The sequence below is a fragment of the Pelophylax lessonae genome (assembly GCF_965119305.1).
Source record: "Pelophylax lessonae genome assembly, chromosome: 3".
Classification (NCBI taxonomy): domain Eukaryota; kingdom Metazoa; phylum Chordata; class Amphibia; order Anura; family Ranidae; genus Pelophylax; species Pelophylax lessonae.
In genome coordinates, this window is record NC_138770.1 from 248,954,267 (window position 1) to 248,974,214 (window position 19,948).

Here is a 19,948-nt window from a genome sequence, read left to right on the forward strand (position 1 = left end):
GAGCGACTGAGTATTGAATCCAGAGAAGCCATTGAAGGAGTTATTGGAGCAAGGTAACTAGCATTTTCAGAAGTAGCCTAGCTGCAGCAGTCTATGTATTTCTCACACAAGAATATATAAATTTTTTTTATACATGTCAGGCTGAACTTATCCCAGGAATCAGGTAGCAAATACACTTAAGATTGACCCTTATTGGGCACTGCTGTAATTTTTAACTCTAAAGAATTAAACTCCAATATGGGGGACTGTGGAGAAAATATCATAAAATAAAATGACACTAGTTGTTTAAAGAGGTGCAATTTAACTTTCCCAACAGTTATATTTTGTAATATCTTTAAATTGTATCGATTTCGAATGCCGTAAAATTATTTAACCAAGTGTACTGCTCCTTGATGATGTTTTTGTTTCCATCGGAATCTTAAATGTAGGCATTTAATACTACTTTAGTATCCCACAAACCTATACATTTTTATATCTACAAATTTGACACACGCTCAAACCCAGACTAAACACAGCAGTTGCCAGTTAATCCCTCACATCAGTGTTGAACATCATTGAATAATTAACCACTTCCCCTTAAGGGCCATACACACTATAAGATTTTCTGAAGACCTTTTCCTTCAGATTTACCTTTTCTATGTAGTGCAAGGGCCTGCCAGATTGCATAGGATTTGAAAGTGTTTAGGTTTGACCTCATATCATATGGTTTTGGTAAATCTAAAGGAAAAAGTCTTCAGAAAATCTTAGTGTCTATGGCCCATTAGGTGGACATCATATGAGGTCCTAAGGGGTTTAAGTGGGGATATCTGAATGATGCCTGCAGCTGCCTGGCGACCTCTCCTGGCGATTCCCTTCACCATAAGAACAATCATAGCGGCTGAACAGCCGCTTGATCGTTCTTACAGGTGGCGGGAGGGGATATCCCTCCCGCTGCCCTCCGGTGCTTCTACCGACTCGCCCATGCGATCTGAGAGCCGGAGAAGGAATCGGCCGCCGGCGGAAGTGTACCATAGAGACTGCCAGGACTAGATGGTCCCCGACACTCTCTCTAACTCTGAGGCCCGGGCGCGACATGACGACGTCACGCCCGGCCTGGCAGTTTCAATACTGCACCGATCTCGGCATTCAGCTTAGATCGTTTTTTTAATTTTTTTTTATATTTCAGGCTTTCTAGCCTGTAGGAGAGATCAGAGGTTTTATTGACCTCAGATCTCCCTATAAAGAGGACCTGTCATTCACTGATCCTATTACAAGGGATGTTTACATTCCTTGTAAAAGGAATAAAAGTGATAAAAAAATAAATAAAAATAAAATAAACAAAAAAAAAAAAAAAATTTTAACGTACCCCCATCCCCGCGTGCTTGCACGCAGAAGCGCATGCATGCATACGTCGCGGCCACATCTGTTTAGGTGAGCATATAAAAAGTTTGCACTTTTGGAGTTGGTGTTTTGGTTTTTTATCATCACAGTATTTTTTAGCCTGCACAAAAAGCGGTTATTCACCAAAAGAAGTGTTACACAAACAATTTACCTATGGATTGTAAAGGGCTTGCACTAAATGCTTATGAAGTTTTGTTGTTTCACATGTCATATATTCTCATTAATTTAAAATAGGTGCATATTTTATTTGCTGATTGTAATGGTGACTATTTTTTGATGTACGTACTGTATAAAGAGGAAGGCGAGTAGGAATATATATTTAAAGCGCTCCACATATGCTTATGTATATTAAAATATTCTAAGGGGTTTATTTCCATCTGCCATAACATGCTATTTAAAGACTTTCTAAATGCCTAAGCCAAAATTTGAAAATTGTTTTTTCTAAATCCACTTTTATATAATATCACCTGTATAGTTTTTGGTATAAAGTTTTTGCTTTACATTATTGACCTTATTTTTTTTCTGCAGGTTTGACTACACCCATAAAAAGCAGTCGGGTGGGTCAGGCCAGTATGGTAAAGTCATTGGTTATATTGAGCCTCTTGATTCAGAAAATAACACGAAGTTGGAATTTGAAGACATAACAGTAGGAACAAATGTCCCCAAACAGTTTGTCCCAGCTGTGGAGAAAGTAAGTCCAATGTGATATAAGTATGTTTACCCAGAGCATGATGTGATTTATTGGCATTACAGTATGTATTATGATTTAAGGTGAACCTTTAGGGTGCTTTCACACTTGGTGCGATTGCCTGGTCCAAACCCGAGTTCGATTGCTCCCCCCTCCACCTGCCCCTGATGGACTGTGTTCACATTTATGTTTGTATCTGAACCGCGGTACGCTTGCGTCATCAATCTGCAGCCGGCGCGTACTCATGTTGCTTGGCAACCGCTATAAACGAGAAGGTGCCAAAATGGATAGAATTGCTCTCTCTCACACATTTGGTACGATTGCGTTCTCATCAGCAGCGAACCATACTGGAGTTCACATGAACCGTACCCCAGACCACCCTTTTTAAGCGGACTCGGGTACGGTTCCCGGGTGTGCATCCAAGTTCAAAGACAGTGTTCACATCATCAAAAACAACCAAATTCTGATGTCAATCGAACTCTGGTGCGCACCAAAAGTGCTAGTGTGAAAACACCCTTACTCTTTTCTTGGGTTATCTATCCAAAAGTGCTTATTGGTATAATGAAAGATGCACTTATCAGAAAAGTTCAGGTAAACCTGTTATGATATAAATAAGAAGCCCTCCTGCCAATCTTCTTCTACTACCTGCTATAATGAACTGTATCCTTTAATACTTTGAGACAATGACCCAGAACAGGTGTGACAATTGTGTCTCTGCATACCTGTTCCAGATCAGTGACTCTAAGTATTGAAGTAAGAGGATAATCATGACAACGGTCACATGCATTGCACTGATCTTTTAGTGTTGCGAGGAGTGATGATGAGTTATAAGGTAAGTCCTAAAGGAGGTAAACAAGTCTACCACTCAGACCTGTGTGTATCCCAGGGGAACAGAAAGATATCATGAACACTGGTGAACAGATGAACCTTGACAGGCTTTCCTTTGACAACCAATGTCATCTAGGGATCAGGTACACTTGCATAACAACCTGTGTCTACTACTGTACACATCCAATATTGGTTACAGCAGTAGACTTGTATCTTAGCAGTTTATGCCTACTGCAGTGACCTGTTCTGCATGTTTACAGCTCACTTTCACGTGTGTGAATGTAGATTGTGTGCAAGTTTCAATGCTTGTTTGATGAGCGAGCAGTAATAGACATCATATAAACACTAAGGAAATGTTTTCGAGGTTTCAGACCTTTGGTTTTAAATGGGGCTAACAGAAGACCGCTTTTAGAGGAGCATGATTTATAGGATTTATTTTGAAAGTCTTTAAACAAAAACTATGTGGTTGAGGAATAAGTATTCTCTTCCCATCTCACATCTGGAACAAAACTGAGTCGGGCTGAGCATCGCTAAGCCATTCATATGCAGCTTTGTATTCTGTAAATTAATACAAAGCTTCCTCTGATTGGCCGAGTCAGGGATCATGACTTCCTCAGCCCGCCTCTCGGCCTCAGCCAATCAGAACAAGCTTTTTATTCATTCACAGAATGTCTGTCTTATACAGTGCTTAGAGCCAGTACAGCACTTAGTGAAGGAAATAGTTTGTTTAGACCAACTTGGTCCAAACAATCTATTTGAAGTCTCAGGAAACCTGGAGATCTGCTTTAACTCCATTTAGGAAGCAGAATTATTCAGAGTAATAGCAGTTTTCTCAACTATAAAATAATCTGGTCCTGAAATAAGTTCTAATCCTTCAGCTAGTAAGTGTTCAAATAAACTACATGATGTTTCTGAAAAGTAGGAAGCAGCCCTTAGGTTATGGAAAAAGTGAAAATAGTACCACCAGGGGGAGCTTGCTACACAATTTTCAAGGATACGGGACACACTTTTTTTTTTTTTTTTGTCATTTGATGACACTACATAAAGTCATCTAGCACTAATGCCTGTTTGTGTGTTAAAGTTCACAGCAGTTATTGTCCCTGAAAAAAACTACAGTCTAATGTATTTATCTCAGTCTTGTATGGACATTTATTGCCAGTTTTTGGATTGTGGGAGTAAACTGGAACATCTGCAGTAAATCCCAGACAAACACATGAAGAACATATAATATGCACATGGTGTATTGGGATTTCAGCCTTGGCACTGACTGCTTTTCATGTGAACATTCCTGTAATATCTGACTCGTTCTACTTATTTAATACTTAGATTTTCACATTTTGTAAAATTTTTATTAGCATGTTCATTATGTTATCCTGGCAATTTGTTTGTTGCAGGGTTTTCGTGATGCTTGTGAAAAGGGTCCTCTGTCTGGACACAGGATTTCTGGCATACGATTTGTCCTGGAAGATGGTGCTAATCATATGGTGGATTCCAATGAATTCTCCTTCATGAGAGCAGCTGAAGGAGCCCTAAAACAAGGTAATGTTTTTTCCTTCTGGCTATTTCTTCTAAGTCAACTTTATGGCTGTCTGCGAAATTTCTCATGCATCTTTGCTGTCTCCTCTCATAGGTAGTCAGTGATATATTGAATACATAATAGCAATCAAGGAGTGAAATGAGCGCAGGGCTGTAGACGAGACTACAAAGCCACCAGATCATTTTCGCAGCCCCAAAAAGCAAGGCACTGCCCAATGGCACATGATCATCTCCCCTCCCTTCTAGGTGCTGATTGTCAGCTTCATCCATTGACAAAGTCTGAATGTTTGACAGAAAATGACCCTACTCTAATCTGTGCTCTTATTTGGTTCTGCATGCACAGCAACTGTGTTATATCCAGTCATAGCCAGCCATATTCAGTTTGGTGATAGGAATATAGCTATGGGTTGCTGACTTGTCAGGTAGGGGGGAAACTTTTCTCCTCAAAAACGGTTACAACATTTTTCACAGCACTTTACTAAATAAAGGTAGACCGTACAATTCGAACATAATTTATACTGGAGGATTCATCATATTTGATGTAAATATATATGCATTTGGAATAATTTGGCTGTTTCTGGTATTAGCAAATGTTTTTATTTCTTTTAAGATGAAACAATTATGTTTTAAAAAAAAATGGGCTGTTCTAAACATATACAGTATCTCACAAAAGTGAGTACACCCCTCTTATTTTTGTAAATATTTTATTATATATTTTCATGTGACAACATTGAAGAAATTACACTTTGCTACAATGTAAAATAGTGAATGTACAGCTTGTAAATTTGCTGTCCCCTCACAATAACTCAACACACAGCCATTAATGTCTAAACCACTGGAACCAAAAGTGAGTACACCCCTAAGTGAAAATGTCCAAATTGGACCCAAAATGTCAATATTTTGTGTAGCCATCATTATTTTTCTGCACTGCCTTAACCCTCTTGGGCAATGGAGTTAATCAGAGCTTCACAGGTTGCCACTGGAGTCCCCTTCCACTCCTCCATGACAACATTATGGAGCTGGTGGATGTTGGAGACCTTGTGCTCCTCCACCTTCCGTTTGGGGATGCCCCACAGATGCTCAATAGAGTTTAGGTCTGGAGACATGCTTGGCCAGTCCATCCCCTTTACCCTCAGCTTCTTTAGCAAGGCAGTGGTCGTCTTGAAGGTGTGTTTGGGGTCCTTATCATGCTGGAATACTGCCCTGCAGCTCAGTCTCTGAAAGGAGAGGATCAAGCTCTGCTTCAGTATGTCACATGTTGGCATTCGTGGTTCCCTCAATGAACTGTAGCTTCCCAGTGCCGACAGCACTCATGCAGCCCCAGACCATGACACTCCCACCACCATGCTTGACTGTAGGCAAGACACACTTGTCTATGTACTTCTCACCTGGTTGCCGCCACACGCTTGACACCTTATGAACCAAATAAGTTTATCTTGGTCTCATCAGACCACAAGTCATGGTTTCAGTAATCCATGTCCTTAGTCTGCTTGTCTTCAGCAAACTCTTTGCAGGCTTTCTTGTGCATCAGCTTTAGAAGAGACTTCCTTCAGGGACTACAGCCATGCAGACCAATTTGATGCAGTGTGCGATGTATTGTCTGAGCACCGACAGGCTGACCCCCTCACCCCTTCAACCTCTGCAGCAAGGCTGGCAACACTCATACGTCTATTTTATCAAAGACAACCTCTGGATATGACGCTGATCACGTGCACTCAACTTCTTTGGTTGACCATGACGGGGCCTGTTCTGAGTGAAACCTGTCCTGTTGAACTCTGTAAGATCTTGGCTGCCATGCTGCAGCTCAGTTTTAGGGTCTTGGTAATCTTCCTATAGCTTCGGCCATCTTTATGTTTTTTGTTTTTTTTTCAGATTCTCAGAGTTCTTTGCCATGAGGTGCCATGTTGAACTTCCAGTGAGCAGTATGAGAGAGTGAAAGCGATAACACCAAATTTAACCCACCTGCTCCCCATTCACACCTGAGACCTTGTAACACTGAGTCACATGAGACCGGTGAGTGAAAATGGCTAATTGGGTCCAATTTGGACATTTTCACTTAGGGGTGTACTCACTTTTGTTGCCAGCAGTTTAGACATTAATGGCTGTGTGTTGAGTTATTTTGAGGAGACAGCAAGTTTACACTGTTATACAAGCTGTACACTCACTACTTTTCATTGTAGCAAAGTGCCATTTCTTCAGTGTTGTCACATGAAAAGATTTAATAAAGTATTTACAAAAATGTGTACACACTTTTGTGAGATACTGTAAGTACATGGTACTTTAGTAATGTTGACACCAGATTTGTCTTAGTCTTTTTTTGCTTCGGCACTTCATTCATACACATGCAGATTTGTTTTAAATACATATATATGCATGCCTTTCTAGGAGACAAATACAATGATCCCTAATTGGGTTCACGGTTTGTCCAGCGTGCTAATCATTCCTGCTAATTTTCTTTTTATCCCAGCACTCATTATTCTACATTTCTAATCCTACCCTATCACTAGCAGAGCTCTAAGCAGTTGCAGATTGCAATTTTACAGCTTAACAAAAATATAAGAGAAATATTGTCTCTGGAACTCTCAACCTATTAAGTTTGTGTTATAATCATGCGCCAGGACATGTGTAAGGTCCGGGACCGGGTCACAGAAACTGAGCGTCGTATTAGTGATTTAGAGGACACTGTACACCCCTTGGTCCCTGACTTGGGACAGTGTGGGAGGAGACTTAAAACAGTGGAAGACAAGATGGACGATTTGGAAAACCGTCTACGCCGCAACAACGTTCGGCTGGTGGGGCTGCCAGAGCTGGTTGAGGGGTCTGACCCTGTGTCCTTCCTGGAAAGCTGGTTCCAGGAGGAGTTTGGCCAGAATACCCTGTCCTCATGCTTTGTTATTGAAAGGGCTCACAGGGTTCCAGGCAGGCCTCTCCCTGTGGGCAGCCCCCCCCCCCCCCCGCCCTGTGATAATTCGCTTTCTGAACTACAGGGACAGAGACTCCATCCTTCGTTCTGCCAAACTTAAGGGGAACCTGAAAATCAATAATGCAGTGGTTTCTCTTTACCTGGATTACTCTCCGGTGGTCCGCACTCTGCGGGCTAAATATCAACAGGCCAAGCAAATGCTTCGGGAAAGGGCTATGCAATACTCCATGATGTTTCCTGCTACCCTCTGAGTCACATATCAGGATGAAGCTCATTTCTTCCAGTCTCCTGCTGCTGTTGTTTCCTGGTTGGAGTCCCTGCCTCGCCTGGACCGAGCATCTGGAAGCCGTACCCCTGTGACCTGAACTGTCTCCTCGGCTGAAGATTCGGTTCGATATCAAGATGGCCGTCTCCCGCCTAGGACCTTTTGGTTTTTTCTGGAGTGTTAGGATGCCATACTGCCCTGTTGTGAGGGGAGCTCCCCCTCTGTGTTTTCAGGGCTGCCTTGTCTTGTTGTTCCCCTTTTTTAATTTTTCCCCTTGACTTTTTTGAACATTTGCTGTTAGAACTGTGGTCACTGCCCATGTTGGACTTCTCGTTTGTCTGGAGGCCACATTCTCTCGCCTCCAGACAGCTTTCCAGTTTTGGGATAAAGCCCGCGCCTAGTTTTTTTTCTTCTGGGCGGCTGGGCAGGGGATTACTTTTGTGCCGGGGGGTTAGGGCTAGTTTTTTCTCCCTGTCCCCCCTGTGTCTTATGTCTAAGTGTCAGTTGTGTGTGAGTGTGTGCATGTGTGACTGGTTTTCTGTTGCCTGCTCTGCCCCCGGGGTCATACAGCTGTGTCGGGGGATACCGTTTTTTGGGGTTCCCACCCCTTCTTTGATCTCTTTAAGTTTTTTCTATGTCACGGGTCACGTGTGTCTCCTGGAACGTAAGGGGTCTCAATTCTAAATTTAAGAGGGCCATGCTATTTAATTTTCTGAAGAGCCATAAGCCGCATGTCCTGTGTTTGCAGGAGACGCACCTGACTGGCTCTCACACCCATGCACTGCACAAGCATTGGGTCTCCAGTTCTTACCACTCCACTTAGTCCAATTACGCTAGGGGGTCTCCATTCTGATCCGTAAGGGGTTGCCCTTTGCATGTTCTAGGGTGATCACTGACCCATATGGTACATTTTTTTGCTTTGCACTATTCATGCAGTACAGCACCTCCTGGTGGTGGTGTATGTGTCTCCCCCTGTTACAGCTGCTTTTTTCTCTGATTTGAATGTGGGGTTGGCTGGGTTACCCTGTGTTCCCACTCTCCTGCTGGGGGACTCTAATTCGGTCCTGGACCCTGTCCTGGACCGTTTGATGCCCCTCTAGCATGAGTCTAGGTTGTTCAGTCAGTGGTGTGCCTCTTATAGCTATGTGGATGTCTGGCGCCTGCGATACCCAGAGGCGAGGGTTTACTCTTGCTAATCTAGAACGTACAATGCTCTTTCCAGGCTTGACTATGCTCTGACTTCACCCGACATGACGCCCTTGGTCCACTCTGTGGATTATGTTGCCCAGATGCTGTCAGACCATTCTGTACTTAAGGTTGACTTGACATTAGGCCATAGGGTTGCCTTTTGGATGTGGAGGCTCAGTCCTCTATGGGTCTCCGCACCTGAACTGCGAGACCTGGTACTTCAAGATATGGACACTTGCTGGGAGTTTAATGCCCGATCCTCTACCGCGGGATCTCTCTGGGACGCCTTTAAAGCCTCTACCCGGGGCGCCTACATCTCACGTATTGCTGCCCATCACTGTTCCAGTCGGGCTGCTTTGCGTGAGCTAGAGGACTCCTTGGCTGCTGTGCACGCTCAGTACGCTGCTGACCCTACTCCTGCTCTTTGAGATGCCCTGGTTGGGACCCATACGGCCCTTAAGCTACACTTGATTGACATGACCCATAAACAGCAGCTCTATGTTACAGCAAGACTTCATGAACATAGTGGGAAGAATGGCAGGCTCCTGGCATTTCTTTCCAGGGCGGAATATGTGAACCGGTCGATTGCCCGGATTCGGACAGGTGACGGTGCGGTAGTGGCTGATCCCCTGCGTATTAATGAGACGTTTCGCTCCTTCTACTCTGATCTTTATTCGGAGCAGGGGATGGTTGACGAAGCTGAGCTTGTGGGATTCTTGGACTCATTGGATTTTCCAATGTTGTCTGAGGCTCACAGGCTGCTGCTGGACGCCCCTCTGACTAATGACGAGATCGAGACTGCTATCAGCTCCCTACCTTCCAATAAAACCCCTGGACTTGATGGCCTGCCCGCAGAGTGGTACCAGGAGTACCCGGGGAAATTTGCCAGTAGACTGTGGGACCTCTATGCGGTGGCCCTTGACGAGGGGGAGCTCCCGGCTTCTATGCGGGAGGCTCTCATAGTGGTCCTACCCAAACCCGATAAGGATGGTTTGTTGTGTGACTCGTATCGACCGATCTCGCTGCTTAACAGTGATGTGAAGATCCTTGCCAAGCTTTTAGCTACCCGTCTCGCCAAAGTTATAACTACCCTTGTCCACCCTGATCAGAATGGGTTCATGCCTGGAAAGAGCACGTATGATAATATCCGCCGGCTTCATTTGCATCAATACACTGCAACTGAGTGGCCTGGTGTTGTCTCTTGACATTAGGAAGGCCTTCGATATTGTGAAATGGGACTTCCTCTGGCAGGTCATGTCGAAAATGGGGTTTGGCCTCTCGTTTATTAAATGGGTGCGTCTGCTCTACTCGAGACCGCTAGCCAGAATATGTACGAACAAGGATGTGTCTGCGACATTTTCCCTTCGAGGTACTAGGCAGGGCTGCCCTCTGTCGCCGCTTCTGTTTGCCCTTGCCATTGAGCCTCTGGCTCTGGCGGTGAGACAGACGGGGGCGGTGGGCGGTATCCTTTGCGACAGCCTGGAGGAGAAAATTTCGCTGTACGCGGATGACGCCCTTATTTATCTTGATGGTCGTGAGTCCTCTTTTGAAGCCTTGCTGGGGGTGGTGGAGGGAGTTCGGCGGGGTGTCTGGCCTTAGAGTGGGATGGGATAAATCGGTGGCTTTTCCGCTTGGCCCACCCGCGGATTATAGTTTTCTGCAGCGCTTCGGCGTTCACCTGTCTCCCGCCTTTAAAAACCTTGGGATAAAGGTACATACTGGTCTCCAGACCTACAGTTCTTTGAATATCCAGCCTATAATTTTGCATATGGAGGTTCGGCTGCGTACCTGGTCTTCGCTGCTACTGAATCTCATTGGAAGGATTAATATTTTTAAACTGATTTACTTACCAAAATTCCTTTATGTTTTTTGTGCTTCCCCTGTTTTTCTGCCCAGGCGTTTATTCCACAAAATAGATTCCGCCCTCACTTCCACACTTTTTTCTGGCAGGACTCCCGCCCTCGCATAGCTAGGTCCTCTCTCCAGGCCTCTAAATTTCAAGGGGGCCTGGCGTGTCCGGATCTTTACAAATATTTTCTTGCGTCCCAGCTTACTTATTTGTATAGCTGGCCTGGGTGACTCTCTTGGGAACGCCTCCACTGCCCTAGTATTGGCCTTGCATGGCTCGAAAATGCAGACTCTGGATGCTCTCCACAGATCGGTTCCTAGGCGCTGCTCTCGTTCCTCTCCTGTGGAGGTTGGGTGGCTAGCCTGGCACACTGGCAATACGATGCTTTTGGAGGCAACCGCAGTGTCTCCCAGTGCCCCGTTGTGGGATAATCCCAACTTCCCCCGAGCTCTGTGGTCATCCGGACTCGGGCTGGTGGTCTGGACTTGGGGTGACTCATGTCTCCCATGTCTTTCGGTCAACTCCTTTTTGTTTCTTTTGACGACCTGAAGGCCCGCCATGGTGTGAGCAACCATTTTTTCTTTAAATACTTGTTACTACGCCACGCCGCCCGTGCACAGTTTGCTGGGTTGACCCTGGAGCTCGTGGAATCCCCAATGGAGCTGCTTTTGTCTATCCCAGGGGTAACCAAAATGGTCACTACATTTTACTCGAGGTTGCAGGCGGCGGGTGGGCCGGTGGGTCACCCTCCTTCCTGAGCTGTGAGAGGAGGTATGGGAGGAGGCCACGGAAGTCTGCTTCCAGGACCTCATTAGTTCCAACCATAGATTGATGCAGTTTAGATTCATTCATCATTTACATTACACAGCTCAAAAATTGGTCCGTGTGGGGGTGGCTCCGGGACTTGCTTGTTCTAGATGTGGCTGTCCTGCAGCAGACCTACTCCACATGTTTTGGTCCTGTCACCATATTAACAGTTACTGGGCATCTATTTTTGCTTTTTTCAATGATAAATTGCATTTCCCGGTCCCCTGTACGCCTGAGGTGGGCCTGTTGGTAGTGTTGAATGATATTATACACCGTGTACGTCCTAGTATCTTGCTCCGCATCCTATTCTATGCTAGGAAACTTATTTTATTGCATTGGAAAAGTGTTGAACCGCCTACCATGCAGCAGTTCTATGTTTTGGTGCGCAGTGATGTACCGCTCTATAAACTAATTTATAAGAGTAGAGAGTGTCCTAATAAGTTCACTAACGTCTGGCAACCTTGGCTTAATGTGGAGGATTCGTTCTGGGCTGATGTCCCTCTGCCCTCCAGCTTGTCTGTTGAATGAATCTGTGTGGCCCCACGGGTCATGCGGATTATCTGATTGTATAAGTTGTGTATAGTATGCTCCCCCCCCCCCCTACGCGGGGGTGGGTGCTTGAGGGTAGGGGAAGGTGTGTGTGTGGCTGTATTGGTGTGCATGTTGGTGTTGTGTGCAATTTGTGTATTCTTGGTCGTATTGTTCGTCTTGTCAAGACTGTTTTGGCTCCCCCCCGTTTGTCCTAGAGGGGGCTTCACTCACGGTGACCTGCTCGGTGTGCAGCCCTGCCGCTGCTTGGCACTCCTGGACTTTTTGGTATGAAACCCCTTCTCCCCCCCCCCCCCCCCTTTCCCTCCCCTTTTCCTTGGGCCCTGAATTGTCTATGATGCAATGTCTTCCGGTACCCTGGTATATTTTCTATGCTTGTTCCATACGTCTTTTATTGGCATTGTCTGTACCTGTTTTATCTTTTGTTGGTTGGAAAATTAAAATAAATACCTTTCAAAAAGTTTGTGTTTTTTAATGAAGGCCACAAAATATTTTCAGATCCAAGTCAGTTTGGAATCATATCTTCTCTACATTGCCATGATATCATCCTATATAATGCTAGAAAAGCATCTGGTGCCTGTGAGATTTCTGGCAGTGTTGTACCCAGCTTATAATGACATATTGGTTTTATTTTGGCACAGCACAAAGTTATGTAAACACTTCCTCAGCCCTGGTATTTGGGGTGCCCACCAAGCACCTCCTTGTAAAGTATTTGCAATCCCAATTACTAAAATGTCTCATAAGCAGTGACATGTTATTGTAATTTCTGAGTGTATTCATGCAGAAAGACAGTGGCTGCAGGCAATTAGTAGTGCTAATATGCTATAAAAGAAAGTGAAAACCATATTTATGAATACAAAATGGCAATCCTTTTGATATATAGTGCTTTGTCCCACCTCCTGACCTAAAATAGCCCTCCACCCAAACTGAACTTCATATTTTCCAAGCTTTTTCCACAGAGATCTGTTGCATTTTTTACATTTTTGGTACTGGTTTGTTCACCTGATGCATGCGCAGTAGCACCCCATGGATACCTCTATGGGGGTCAGGAGATGGATCATCTACTTGGTGTCTTGTGTATAAATTGCTAGGAGTGTGGAACAAAGGTTTTTTTTTAGCAAAATAGACATGGAATGTTTCTTGCCAAAAATGTTAGCCCCCAACAATTTTTACAGCAGGACTTTAGTTAATCTTTGTTGTTCCTTTGGGGATTCTATGTACTTCAAGGCCTCCTTGAGACTGGTGATTTTAGGTCTGGTGGCAAATTCCTGTAGAAAGAGTCTGTGGGTTCTTGAGCTTGGAATCACAGGTGGTTCCGGACAGCTGTAGCTGAGGAGCCTTTACAAAGCAATAAGAGTCTGCCAGGAGTCACAGCTGTTCACTGATCTTTCCATGTATCCACAAATACACCAGTTATCTTCAGCTAGGCCAGATTGCATCCAGGGCCAATAATTTGTCCCTAACTGCAGGTAACCACTGAATGTGTGAATACATGGGAAGGTCAGCGGACATCCGCGGCTTTTATCAGACTCATTGCTTGGTACAGCCTGAGTTGCGGCAGAGGTCAGGAAACACCTGTGATTCCAGTTGCAGGAATCTGCAAATTATTGTTGCAGGAATATACGGTCAGACCTAAAATCACCAGTGGGAGTGAGAACTTTGTATTAAAGGTCTTCTAATTAAACATGAGGGTTACTGTAGTTTTTAATTTTCGATCTAAAATATGTTTTACTTTTTGCCCCAGCTATGGAGAATGCAACTGTGGTCATCCTGGAACCAATAATGTCTGTGGAAGTTGTAGCACCACATGAATTCCAGGGAGCAGTCATTGCGGGTCTTAACCGCAGGCATGGTTTAATACTGGGTCAAGATGGCTCCGAGGACTACTGCACTATCTATGCTAATGTAAGTACACATGGGTTTATCTATCTCACAGCATCTGAGCTTAAATTGCATTCATAACCAAAGTTTTTTTTTTTTTTCCATTTTAAAATTCATAGAGAAGGGATAGAACTGTTGTCATGTTTATTGCTATTTGTGCTCCACTGAGGGGATTTATCCTCTAGAATTATTCTAGTGACCATTGTCACTGGGGCAGAAAGTGATCTAAAAATGCAAAATGTTACAGTTGACTCTCTATTGGAAGGTGATGGGAAATCTTCCAATGTGGACACCTGTTTAAATGATCACTATCTAAGGGGGGTTTTCCACTTTGGAGACTTTTCCTCTCATTTCCTTTTGCATTTCCAGGACAGGCAGTAAAGGAAAATCTCAATGGATGCACACAGCAATAAACTGAATAGTCATGGTCACTAGTTTTGTTCATCCAGGCTTGTAATCTAGGGAGCCCTGCCAGATAACTCAGTGTGTGTTGCTCCAGGACCTTGCTTAGCTAATTACTGCAAAGTAATGAGAAGAAGTACAATGATGAAGTCTACTCACCCTTTAGGTCTGTTTAGGCTACATTCACACCTGAGCGTAGCGTTTTCGCGCGTTTTTTAACCGTGATTTTTACCGCGATTGTACCGTGATTTTTACCGCGATTTACAGGCGTTTTTACAGCCGTTTTTTGTGCAGGCGTTTTAAGATTTGAATAGAGACCAATGGAAAACGCCTGTAATCTGCCCAAAAAGAAGCTCATGTACTTTTTTGAGCGTTGGGCGTTTTGCTTACAGCGTCAAAACGCTCAGATGTGAACAGGGGCCATTGAAATGAAGAGGATTTGTCTTGTTGGGCGTTTTGAGAGCTGATCCTAGAGCAGAAAAACTCCCCAAAAATGCCCCAAAACGCCTACATGTGAACGGAGCCTTAGTGTTTGATATCACTGTACAAAGCAATAGAGCCCAATTTAGTTTCTCATCTTCATTCTTACAGACTGCACAGGAGGCATTACATGAGGCTAATAAAACAGATCTGGGTACTTTTACTAGTTGTAGGTTGAAAACCTGTACTGTTACTGTAACCATAACTAAAATAGTTGAAAAATATATATATGTGCATGCACACCCAGACAACAGTAATAAAGCAGAGCACATGAGTAATCAAAGACAATTTCTGTTTGACTACAATACAAACTGAACATTGCACCTCCCCATTGATTGGTGTGCAAACGTGTGCTTGTTTGCAAAACAACCTTTCTTTCTAAATTATGTATATGTCTGTGGGCACCTTTTAGAATTGTATGCCAGTAAAACCTTGCGCTTGTGGTGAGTGTTAAAAATTAATAAAATATTAAAGTGCTAAAGTACGTGCTACTCTAAATAAGAAATATACAATGGTGTCTGTGCTAAAAACAAGCTGCTTGCTGCAAAAAAGTGCTAGTGCTCTTTAAATCATGAAGGTGAGTGGTTGCAGCACTGCTAACAAATATATAAAATGTGCAAATTCTCATATGAATAAATACTAAACAGTGATAAATTCCAAATTCATAAAGTCAATAAATATTCATAAAATGTTGAAAAAATAATGAAAAAAATCTCTTAAATAACGTCCATACTTGAGTCCATCAACAAATTGCAAATAAAGTGATTCTGTGCTTAATCCATGCTTGGAATGGGGTTCCCCCCGCGTGGTTGTCTACTTACCACAATGTGCTTTTAAACAGGCATATATTGCTGATCACTTTCTTTGCATATGGCTCTCTGTTGATGCTGGTAAGATCCTCGATGGCGCTTAATAATCCAGAGTTACCTCATGTAAAAAAGAACCATCCATGGTGAAGATCGTTTTAACAAGTTTATTCATGCAAACAAGAAAACGTACTCACAAACATAATATAAAATCAAGCATGTAGGATGCGACACGGTGGTACGCTGCTCCCGCAGCGTGTGCGCTCCACCGGTCGGAAGTGACGTGGCAGTCCGCTCGGCCAGTTGCTATTATTTTGTGAGTACGTTTTCTTGTTTGCATGAATAAACTTGTTAAAACGATCTTCACTGTGGATGGTTCTTTTTTACATGAGGTAACTCTGGATTATTAAGCGCCATCGAGGATCTTACCAGCATCAACAGAGAGCCATATGCAAAGAAAGTGATCAGCAATATATGCCTGTTTAAAAGCACATTGTGGTAAGTAGACAACCACGCGGGGGGAACCCCATTCCAAGCATGGATTAAGCACAGAAGCACTTTATTTGCAATTTGTTGATGGACTCAAGTATGGACGTTATTTAAGAGATTTTTTTCATTATTTTTTCAACATTTTATGAATATTTATTGACTTTATGAATTTGGAATTTATCACTGTTTAGTATTTATTCATATAAGAATTTGCACATTTTATATATTTGTTAGCAGCGCTGCAACCACTCACCTTTTAGAATTGAATATGAATACTGGTAATTTACATGATGCAGTGATTTCTCGTCTTCTGTTTTGAAGGTTCCACTGAATGATATGTTTGGATATGCAACTGAACTTCGATCATGTACAGAGGTTTGTTTATAACTTGTTTTGTATTTGTCTACACCGAATTGGGATATTGTCATTTTAATGTATTATGAAAGTTCACCTAACCTCAAAAGGCATATTTTTTTTATTTTGTTATAGGGAACATTTAGTTGTGTCTAAGCATTACCCTAAAAGATTTACCTTTTGAATTCCTTCTTCAAAAATAGCAGTTCACTTCCTGGTAGGCATTTATGCACCTACAGTCTTATAGCTGTATATCTAGAGTGTGAGATCTAAGACACTGCTGCCTGTGACTGTTCATTTTAGGATATTTGGAGTGAGATTTGATGATGTCACTGCTGTGATTCTCACTATTCTCCTTACTGGAAGCTCTGACGTGAGAAAGCAGAACAGGGCACTGTAAACCAGTAATGGGGAATAGATCAGCTACAGTGAGACCACAGACAATTTTATTAACAAATAATACATGTGCCATTGTACAATAGTGTAGCTGTAAGAAGTTACTACATTCATCTTAAAGGAGTTATAAAGTCAGTAGGTTTTTTTTTTTTATCTTAAAGCATTCTATGCATTAAGATAAGCCTTCTGTGTGAAGCAGCCTCCCCAGCACCCCCTAATGCTTACCTGAGCCCCATCTCTATCCAGCAATGTCCACGAGTCCCCTCGGCCTTTCTGGACTCTCCCGCCTGATTGGCTGAGAGATAGCTATGGAGCTATTGGCTTCCATGGCTGTCAATCAAAGTCAGTTGGCCAATCAGGAGGGGGGGGGGCAACCACAGCTCCGTGTCTGAATGGACATGCAGAGCTGCAGCTCGGCTCAGGTGCCCCCATGGCAAACTGATTGCTGTGGGGGCAAGCGACGGGAGGGAGGGGCCAGGAGCTGTGAAGCAGGACGTGTGACGAGGAGGATCCAGGCTGCCCTGTGCAAAACCAACTGCACAGAGGAGGTAAGTATAACATGTTTGTTATTTTAAAAAAATGAGACTTAATTACTTTAATGAGTATTTTACCCAATAAATCCCCTGAATAATATATATAATTATTGCCAACCATTTGGGGAGATCATACACACGCTCAACCACGTACTTCAAGCTAAGTGATGTGAATGATTTTCTACTCAATGAGAACAGTCCAGTGGGATCTAGATCTCCAACGGAAATGTAGAAAGCGGTTAGATGTTCCAGTATTTGTCAAATGTCTTTCTCGCTGATCTATTGCCCAATGTGTCAACAGCTAAGGTACGCTTATTCTGACAATAAATGATGCTCACTAATACTGTCCATATATGTTACAATATGATCATTCACTCCAATAATCATTTCATTGAACGAATCCTTTCTTAACCACTTAAGCCCCAAGCCTATTTTTGACACTTTTTGTTTACAAGTTAAAATCAGCATTTTTTGCTAGAAAATTACTTAGAACCCCCAAACATTATATATATATATATATATATATATATATATATATATATATATATATATATATATATATATATATATTTAGCAAATACTCTGGAGAATAAAAGGGTGGTCATTGCAATATTTTTTGTCACGCGTATTTGCGCAGCGTTCTTTCAAACACCATTTTTGCATTTTTTGCATTAAAAAAAAAACTAAATAGTAAAGTTAGCCCATTTTTTTGTATATTATGAAAGATGATGTCACGCCGAGTAAATAGATACCCAATATGTTATGGTTTAAAATTGCGCACACCTGTGGAATGACGACAAACTACGGTCAATAGAAATCTCCATAGGCGACGCTTTAAAAATTTTTAACGGTTACCAGTTTAGAGTTAGGTGTAGCTCTTTTTTTTTTTTTTTTAATTATTGCTCACACTCTGGCGATCGCGACGTTACCTCACATGTGTGGTTTGAACAGTGATTTAATTTGCGGCTTTACTTCCATATACGTTTTCTTTCGTGCGCGAGCTGACGGGGGCGGCTAAAATGTTTTTGGGGTTTTTTTTTCCTATTTATTTTTTTTTTTTTTTTTTCTAATTTTAGCACAGGTTTTTAAAAAAAAAAATAAAAATCTGATCACTTTTATTGCTGTCACAAGCAATGTAAATATCCCTTGTGACAGCAGTATGCAGTGACAGGTACTCTTTATGGAGGGATCGGGGGTCTAAAAGACCCTAGACCCCTCCACTACACTTCCATGTATTCAAAACGCCGAAAACTGCATTTTTGATACACTCACTTTTTGAATCTGCCGCCTTTAGCTGCTGAGTAACCCGGATGTGACGTTATGGACACCGCCTCCGGGTTACGTCATCGTAGACCCGATCGAAGCCGCATCCGGCTTAGATCGGGACTTCATCCAGCCAGTGGAATGGGAGACCCGGGCAGAGCCGCGGGAGGGGGGGCGTCCCCTCCCGCTCACCGGGGTAACAATCGAGCAGCTCCCGAGCCGCATCGGTCGTTACCGCCGGAAAGCCGACCGCTGCCTCTAAACAATGGTACCAGGATGATGCCTCTAGCTAGAGGCATCATCCCGGTATAACCACGCAATGTCAGCCGATGTAGGGGTACGTCACTTTGCGGTAAGTGGTTAAAAATCTGTTGCACTGAATAAACAGTCCAGTTTAATAAACTATTAATTTTATTAAAAGAAAATATGATTTCATTTGATGAAATGGATGTTTACTTTGTTGTATAGAACAATTGTTTTCAATCAAGATCATGTAAATGACCAGATATGTGTCCATTCATTTTTTTTCCCATGTGTGTGGCAATCCTAAATATTATGTCTATATGTCTAAACCACTGGCAACAAAAGTGAGTACACCCCTAAGTGAAAATGTCCAAATTGGGCACCAAACTGTCATACTCTGCTTCAGTATGTCACAGTACAAGTTGGCATTCATGGTTCCCTCAATGAACTGTAGTTCCCCAGTAACTGCAGCACTCATGCCCCAGATCATGACACATCCACCACCATGCTTGACTGTAGGCAAGACACACTTGTCTTCGTACTCCTCACCTGGTTGCCACCACACATGCTAGACACCATCTGAACCAAGTACGTTTATCCATGTCCTTAGTCTGCTTGTCTTCAGTAAAATGTTTGTGGGCTTTCTTGTGCACCATCTTTAGAAGAGGCTTCCTTCTGGGATGACAGCCATGCAGACTAATTTAATGCAGTGTGCGGTGTATGGTCTGAGCACTGACAGGCTGACCCCCACCCCTTCAACCTCTGCAGCAATGCTGGCAGCACTCATACGTCTAGTTCCCAAAGACAACCTCTGGATGTGACGCTGAGCATGTGCACTCAACTTCTTTGGTCAACATGGAGAGGCCTGTTCTGTCTGAGTGGAACCTGTCCTGTTAAACCGCTGTATGGTCTTGGCCGCCGTGCTGCAGCTCAGTTTCAGGGTCTTGGCAATCTTCCTATAGCCTAGGACATCTGTATGTAGAGCAACAATTCTTTTTTTTCAGATCCCAGAGTTCTTTGCCATGAGGTGCCATGTTGAACTTCCAGTGACCAGTATGAGAGAGTGATAACACCAAATTTAACACACC

The 19,948-nt window shown here is 43.2% G+C and overlaps 1 protein-coding gene across 1 annotated transcript in view; it reads left to right on the top strand.

Annotated features, from left to right (window-relative positions):
- The window catches only part of GFM1 (G elongation factor mitochondrial 1), a 73,196-nt gene that overhangs the window by 51,520 nt on the left and 1,728 nt on the right, over window positions 1-19,948 (top strand). The window contains exons 14-17 of the mRNA XM_082249876.1: window positions 1,909-2,071; window positions 4,291-4,435; window positions 13,758-13,918; window positions 16,393-16,446. Of these exons, the coding sequence (XP_082106002.1) occupies window positions 1,909-2,071; window positions 4,291-4,435; window positions 13,758-13,918; window positions 16,393-16,446 (523 nt within the window). The remainder of the gene's footprint in view (window positions 1-1,908; window positions 2,072-4,290; window positions 4,436-13,757; window positions 13,919-16,392; window positions 16,447-19,948) is intronic.